Source organism: Chaetura pelagica, unplaced genomic scaffold (genome assembly GCF_000747805.2).
Source record: "Chaetura pelagica isolate M959 unplaced genomic scaffold, ChaPel_1.0 scaffold330, whole genome shotgun sequence".
NCBI lineage: Eukaryota > Metazoa > Chordata > Aves > Apodiformes > Apodidae > Chaetura > Chaetura pelagica.
The window spans coordinates 177,997-186,504 of record NW_009951918.1 but is presented as its reverse complement, the minus strand read 5'-3'; the positions used below and the strand labels follow the sequence as shown (position 1 = coordinate 186,504).

Sequence of the window (8,508 nt, the reverse complement as noted above, 5' to 3'; positions counted from 1 at the left end):
ACTTGGTTAGTTACTATCAGACATTGTATACAGATGCACTTCCACACAGAAAACAGAACCAGAATCAAAACTGTATCAGTTACAAAGACAGAAACACAACTATTGATATTCAAATACAGCAAAATCAAAACTTCCTAAATAGTACCTAACAGGTCAATTTATTCCAGGTGTACTGCAAAATCTCACTGTGCTCTAGAGAGAAGTTTATATAAGGAGGCTTAAGACTAATAAATTGAGGCTAGAAGGGAATGTACAAAAGCAGGTTGTGTCTGCGAAAGATGGAATTGGGCCAGCACATTAGGTCTATTAGGTCTATTACACATGATGCAGTTATTGTCAAATGATACAGAAAACAAGGAAAGAGAGCTACCTGACATCATCCAGATGTCCCCATTTTCTAAAATGTTCCTAACCTTTTCACTGTCCATCCTGTCCTTACTGTCCTTCAATCTTTTTTTGTCTCATTAGGACAAGTGATATCATTCCAGTTGTTAAGGACTTGTCTAACTGTTGCTGACTCCAGGCTCTCTTCTCTGGAGTAAAGGAATACAACAGGAACATTACCAAGCAATTTGAGCTGTGAACTCACTCAGCCCTTCAGACTGGAAAACTGGACTTTGGTGCTGCTCCAGCCCTTTCACACCAAAGTCCCACACCTTCTCCCCACCTCCCCAGCAGAACCTCACCATACTCTCCAACCCAGCAGGGCTACAGCTGAGCATTTACTCACACTACTCTTGCTGCACCTTCCTCTCACAGGGACATATATAATACATATATAAGGATTAACAAAACTATCCCACCCATCACTCCAGCCTGTAATCTTGGCATCCTGTTCTGTTTAGACATACATGTCCTGCCTCTTGCAAAGTCCCACAGTTTCTTTTTTCTCATCATCCTCTCCTATCTGCCCTCAGAGCTAACACTCTGGCTATCATTACCTGATGGTTCAATCATAGAAACATTATTTGGCTTCAGCAGACATAACATGGCAGCTTCCAGAACCACGCCGTGGAAAACCCTTCCATGCCTGTGGCTCTGAGCCTGCCATTTTGGGTCTGTCCACACAGGCTTCTCTCTCTCCTGGCTTTCCTTGCATTAATACATTAAATAGAATCTCTAATCTACATTTTGCAACCTTTTCAAACCTTCCTCTGCTTCATCTATCATCTCTTATTCAATAATGAAATGTTGACATTCATGTTCAGCTGGTCAATAGCAGAGGAACAGAAAGAGTAATAAGATAATCTTGTTTCCTCCTATATTGTCCCTGACCTTAAAGACACGTTTCCAAACCTCCCCACCTTCCTTGTTCTAACTCCCACACAAATCTGTCCCTTGATAAAATTTTAACAAATAGGATTAGGATACATAAATGTTACCAGATCTACCCATTACCACCCTACTAATACCTTGGATTCATCTGCTTCCGCCTCTATGCTTTCCAACTTACCTTATGGACCCTTTAAGACAAAGATTTAACAGATTTTTTTATTATTAAATCTTTTGCACAGCATCTAGCACAACAGGATTCGGGTCAATCCCACAGCACCACAATGAAATAATAGCATGGGTAGTGTGATACCCTAGTAAATTGAGGTATAGTGCACTGAAACACTTTTAGAATTTATTTCTGTGTAGAATCATAGAATCGTCTTGGTTGGAAACAACCCAAAACATCAGGTCCACCCACTAACCTAACACCGCCAAGTCCACCAGTAAACCATGTCCTTAAGTATCACGTCTACTAGTCTTTCCAATACCTCCAGGGTGACTCAACCACTTCCCTGCGCAGTCTGTTCCAGAGCCTGACACCCATTTCAGCGAATAAATTGTTCCTGATATCCAGTCTGAACCTCCCCTGGCACAATCAATAAAGTGTAACAGCTATGCATGCAATGACTTAACACTCACAAAGTTATTCAGTATAGAATTTGGCTTAAACTTGATTCATTGGATTTACTTCAACTCCTCCAATGGAAAATTCACCAAGATAGGTTGTTTTCTTCTGTGTGTGTGAGAGAGAGAGAGAGACAGATGAAAGTCAAGGTATGTAGGCTATCAGTTAAAAAAATGTTCTTTCTGTCCTCCAAAGCCAAGAAAATCCATGAGGGAAAAGTATTTTTAATCCTCAGCTTCTGCTACGTGTTTATAAACTGTGTGGCTTTAGTGGATCTGTAAAAGGCCATTAAACCACCCAATACATTTTCCTTATAACTGTAGGTTGTATTTTAAAAACTAGTTTTGCATAAATTCATCAGATTCAGGGTTTATTTTGGTTTGTTTTTACAGAGGGGCTTCCTCCGTTTCCTGTGGGAGAGTGCTCACCCAGCTGAAAGACCTCATTTTCAGGAAATATTCTCTTGTTATTAAGCCTCTGCTGAGCATTTTGCAATTTCTTATGTATACCTACGTACATGAAGGAATGATCCTTTCTTCACATTGCTTTTACTACCCCACAGATCCAGACTGCACTCATGTCTCAGCTAAGCAGTAATTTAAACAAGTCTTAAGTTTAAGTTCATTTTTATTTCCTTGGAACTCAATTATTTAAGTAATTTTGCTATGATTCTCTGAATTCTTCCTCCAGCTAAGAAATACTTTTGGTTGTATGGCATCCAAAACAGAAAGAAGTGTTCCATTTGAAATTGCATAATGATGACAAAAAAGGGACAGAGCAAGCCTACACAACATAACCCTCCCTTATAACAGTGCGTGTATGAGTCCATAAAAGTATACGAGGATCTATTACTGCCTTCCTATGGGCTATGAAGACTGTGACCAAAAATAGCATTTTTAAACACTTATATCACCCTACAAACATGTCTTACGTGCATTACAATGACACTTTCATCTCCATTTTCTTATTTTCATGCTCTCAGGTTTTTCCCCTTACACTGAATTCATATTTGGAATTGCTGTTCAATACAATTTCCCTAAATATTTTCCCAGTCATTTAACTCATCCCTGTAAACCCTTTAATATTACTGCATGTGCTCAGCACAGCTCACAAATGTTCTTTGTTTAAATATTTATCTGACAATTACGTTAGCACAATGTTTACTCTGTTTTCCACATTACTAATGAACCCTGACTCTGAAGTTTCTGCTGCAGAGTACATCATTTCTTCTGACTGATTTAAGGAACAAAAAGTTAATCAGCTATAAGAGTCTGATTCTGCAATATTTTTAGGTGTATATACAACTCACACATGCAAGTTTTCTGACTGAAGTCAATATCATTATTCATACTCTTAATTCTTTACATCCTCTAAGTGCCCTGCTAAATGGAGTCAAGTCCCCTGTGTGCTGCTGGAATAATGCAAAGAAGATGTATGAGAGGGTAAGACTTATTTTTTGTCTTAATGCTTGAAAGCTTTTTTATGCCTCTGCTTGAAGAAGTCCAGCAATTTCTGGGAAAATAACTTCTGCTTTACTTCTGTAATGTCTTTCACTTCCCATAAAGCCATCACTTGATTCCAGCTAAATCAAATATTATTTTCAAAGTAACCACTGCCTATCATTGATAACAAAACTCCAGATAGCCAAATAAAAGCATTAAGAACAAATGTGTAAGTGACTCAGCTTGTTTTTAAATTATGGTCACGTAAGTTTGCTCGTCATGCCATCATCACTAACTGTTCTTTGAACTTCTCTGCCTCAGAAACAAGTGCAACATTCATTTTTCATATCTATCAAAGCAATGACTTGAAAGCCTATTTTACTATTCTCAAAGACATCTCACTGCTCATGGGCCTGGCCCTCCCTTTGGAAAATGTCCAGCCACACAGTCTAGTTTTTCTCTGGGCACATCTGTCTAGGGGCATAATTCCCCATTTTCCTAGTGTATTATTCTACCAGCTGTAACGCTTGTGTAGCATTATAGACTCGTTTCTTATGGCAGCAAGGCATTAAAAGAACTCTAAGTTTTAGGAGGTTCTGGGTTTTCTTCCAAATAGCATTAACTGCTGAAGATGACACAGCATTTAGAAAGATTATTTCACCAGCTAATCTGTTATTCTCTGTAGAGGGAGGACCATCTTTCGATTGCTAGTTTGAAGCGGTTTGCTGCAGTATGTGGGTATCTCAGTATCATCTGTGCATTAAGCCCTTTCCCAGGTTTGTCCTGTCCTATTTGACTTCCCTGAAGCCAGCTTATGAAGCATTTGGCTCCTTATTAAGCAGAGACCTAAGGCCAGGGGAAAAGTACTGGCTGTTAGCCATAGACTCAGCATCTCTCAGGGAGAATTCTGTCCATTTTTAAATTTATTTATATATACATTTTATTTTCTTTTTTTCAATTCTTCCTTCTTGTCACACTCCCTTGATTTAACACCTCACAGTCATTCAGCTTCACAACAGTCTAAAGCACATGAGTTTACTTGAAAAATACCTAATTTTACCTCATGCATCATCACAGAGTATTTCACATCAGAGAATTACTAAAGAACTTCTGAATTTCTACTTCTCTATTTAATTCCCTTCAACATTTTGATAATCATTCTGAATTTATGCCACTAAAGCTATAAACTTCTCATTTATTTTTCTAAGTAAACTATACAATATGATGTATTGACTTGACAGCTTAGCTGTGCCTGAAATAGTCTGACTCAGTGACACACCAAACATATCAATAATATAATATAATGGGGAAAGACAGCGAGGTTTTCTTAAGTATAACATTTTTGTAATAAAACATTTAAAGTTCTTTTAATAATTAAACAAGCATGCAGAGAACAGCAAGCTAGTCACTGCATTGTAAATGGGTCTCCAAAACTAATATTGAAAAGTATTCCAGAGGCTAGTAAAGAACCTAAATCACCAAATAAAAAAGCAGTGTAATCCTCCCATGGCATAGTAAAGAAATCAAAGTTAGTAAAAAAAGGACAGCTACAAATGGACAGCTTTCACAGTGAAAAAAAAATACCTGTGAAGGAGTCTCCAGAAGCATATGTACTGAGATATACACTGTTCTTCATATACATAAATAATAAATAATATTGCTTCTAGTAGGACAGTCAGGCAAATAATGAAGTGACAAAAGCTGCAGATAATGCCAGGTTATTGAGGAGAGTCAAATCTAAAACAGGAGCTGCAGAAAAGACTCATGACACTGAGGATCAGGTAATAAAAGTAAATGGAAATGAAGGCCAAGAAGTGCAGATGAGAGAAAATGTGAGGTAACAACCCCACTTCCATTTTTAAACTGTATTTAGGTACCATACACAGTCAGGCAGCTTTAAAATGGATATTACTAAGCAGAACATAATACATTCTTTTTAAATTATACTTAGAAAACACCAGAAAAATGCTTTCTGACATTAAAATAAGTAAGCAAGTCGAATACCAAGACCTAAGAAAATAGAAAAAAAAACTTAGGATGTTGACTACTCCCAAAGTATTTTAAGCACTTACGCTTCAAATATGGCAGGCAATTCTGCACTCCGCAACTTTCAAGGGGTTAATAAAATTACAAATTTTCAGAGTGGCCACAAGGATGAGCAGAGTGATAGAATAAGTGTTTGTGTTAGAATGGGCAACAAAAAACCTTAGCATGGAAATGTTTGGAAGAAGAGGGATATGGCAAAACTCAACTAAATAGCATGGAGAGCGTTAACAACAAATACTCATTCAAGGCATGGAACACCCTTTAAAATTGTCGGGCAGATGGTTTAAAGCAAACAAACAGGGATATTGCCCCACTCATATAGAGGACATAACAAGGTTGTAAAACCTCACTGTTTCAGGAATTTTGTGGAAGCCAAAGCATAAGCTGATAAAAAATAAAAAAATAAATAAAAAATTAAAAACCACACACACAAACCAAAGCACAGCCAAATGTATGGAAGATGGCTATAACTGTGGCTAACATAGCAGTTCAGACAGGTTTCTGTTCTAAGCTTTCAACAGCTGATCAGCTGACTTGTATATAAACCTCCTTTAGCCAAGACAGAATGCTGGTTTAGAAGGACCTTTTTCACATTATTACTAGACTTGGGAAAAACTGGAGAAAAAAACTGCAGGACTGAACTATAAATGCCAAAAAAATTCAGTATAGCATCTCTGACATTCTGCCATGTTTTGCCTTTTTTCATTTTTCTTGCTTGATTGTACACAGATCATACACAACAACTTCAAAAATCAGTACTGAAAATTACTGAGAACATTCTATGACTACATGACAAGTCACAAAAGCAAAACTCACTGTTCTTAAAGAAAGAATAGCCTAATGGAGACTTCATTATTAATAGATAACACACAGAGAATTTTTCTCTGTAACAATCAATGCAGATAAACAATGCAAGAGTCTTAGAAAACAAAAAAATGTTGAAGCCCTTTGTGTGGTATGCTCTGAGGCTAGAATCTGCCCCATGTGGAAAAACAGCTTTGATTAATGTTGTGGCTGGAGCCACACCCAAATGAATGATGAAGCACTTGCAGTAATAGGTTCTCCTGCAGAGTCTGGTGCAACTGTTCCTCTGGAGCTATTGTTCATGAGTAAAGAAAATTTTCCTTTACTCATGCTGAGTAGTATTCATGTAGTCAGTGCACTGTAATCAGTTTAACCTAATAAGATTACCTATGGTGTGAAATACTAGCACTGTAAGGCTGGCATCATCAGGCCTCTGAGCCACAACTGCAGGGCTCTAGTGTCTTCCACAAACCTGGCTGCAGCAGCACAGCAACTCATGGCAGCCCAGCAGACGTGAGCCACTTGCCCATTTACTGGGGCAGCTTTCCCTTACACCAGTGGCAAACCAATGGCAAACCAAACAAAACCCTTTGTTTGCCCTCCACTCAGTTTATGGCTTCCCCATATCAGCAGATTCCCCACAAAGGGCTTGACCAAGCAGGAGGAAAACACATGATCTGCCTTCTGCGTTGCAGATCTTCAATTGCTTTGCACTACCTTTTCCAGGCCACTGTGGTACAAAGTAAATGGGCAAATTGAAGTCAACCTATAAGATTTATAAATCTGTTCTGAACAGAACACGCCAGCGCTCAGATGCTTCTTCCCCAGCCATGCTCAGCTGACATGATGATACAATAAAATACCACGATCAGAAAGACACGCACCCTCCATGATTCTCCCACATGAGGGTTTTTGTCCCACAGTTCAGAAGGTACAAAGAGAAATCAGAAGTTATTTTGAAAATCCATGCTGCAGGAATAAAAAGGGCTACTGCTCAGTTGCTCCCTTCTTTGTTTCATCTAAATCAAAGAAATAATGTTACCTGTTATCCATGGGACTCTTCAGATTATAGTTTTCCAGACAACTCCTTATGGATTATCGATAGCTATTCAGAAAGATTGATGCAGTATTTGCTTTTAGGAGTAAACATAAGTTTTTCTTAGTTTGCAATTTGCAAAAGGTGCAGAGGGGACCACTATCTAACATAATCTCGAGCAGAAAATTTGCCAAAACCAACTCCCCAGTTCAAACGTTGCAATATATGAAACGCTGATAGGAAGATGTATTAAGGTTTTCTAACTGTGCTATGCATATTCTTTTAACAAGGCTAGCAAAGTTGAGATTGTTTACATGAAAACATAAGTAAAACACTTCACAAGCTCCTAAAAATACATAGTAAAACAACTTAGCTGGCACATGACACACCTCATGTTTACCCTTAACATTTGCCAACACAGTTAAATATTAAGGGAGCCACCATGGCATTAATTTTCTCTTCTGTTTTGCCAGTCCTCCAAAATAAATGCCTTAACTCTATGATTTCCAACATATGCATGACAGCAAAAGATGGTACAAATCATGACATACAGAGAATGGTGCCCACCACAGAAAGATGTTCTTTGCTTTATGATTGCTTACTGTCCAGAGACTCGTAACAGCTCTTTGCCACTGGGAAGGTCCTACTATTCTATCAACAATGAGGTTTACATTTAGTTATCTACAGCAACTCTCCAAAAGGTGAGGAGGGAAACCTGCAAGTGCCCAAAATTACGGGTCAAAACCACCAGCCACAGGATTTTTTATTTTTTTTATTTTTTTTACTAACTCATTATTAGCCCTACAAGGGAACATCCTTCTTAGAGCTGGCATAGCTAGCAAGAGCACAGGGTGACCATGAAAGGTAACAACTGTAAAACCGAGTTTTGCACAGAAAATCAACCCTTACAGCTGGAAATAAGATGGCCTAAGACCATCCCAGTCTTAAAAACATCCTACTTTTGACTATATATAAGGGGGGAGGAGGAAATCACGCACTATTTGCGGCCAGATTATCAGTCTCTGTAAACAAAATAAACGCAATTTCAGTACAACAGAGTCATTTGAGAACACAACCTGTGTTACCTCTGTGATTCCTAACACGCAGTTATTAACCCCCTATGGCAGACAAGACACCATGATGGGGCTGGTCCTTGGTCACCTCAGCTCACTCCTCAGTTACTTTAAGTCTTGCTTATCCAAAGTTACACCCTACTCCTCGTGACATCTAGACCACTGAAATGACAGGTTTCCAGTGACTCCCGACACAATTTCCCCCCC

The 8,508-nt window shown here is 38.5% G+C and overlaps 1 protein-coding gene across 1 annotated transcript in view; it reads right to left on the bottom strand.

The window, feature by feature from the left end:
- The window catches only part of PRUNE2 (prune homolog 2 (Drosophila)), a 114,256-nt gene extending 112,437 nt beyond the window's left edge, over positions 1-1,819 (bottom strand). Inside the window, exons 1-2 of the mRNA XM_009994978.1 lie at positions 1,764-1,819; positions 1,454-1,463 (exon numbers count right to left, since the gene is read on the bottom strand). Of these exons, the coding sequence (XP_009993280.1) occupies positions 1,454-1,463; positions 1,764-1,819 (66 nt within the window). The remainder of the gene's footprint in view (positions 1-1,453; positions 1,464-1,763) is intronic.
- Between the last annotated feature and the right edge of the window lie 6,689 nt (positions 1,820-8,508).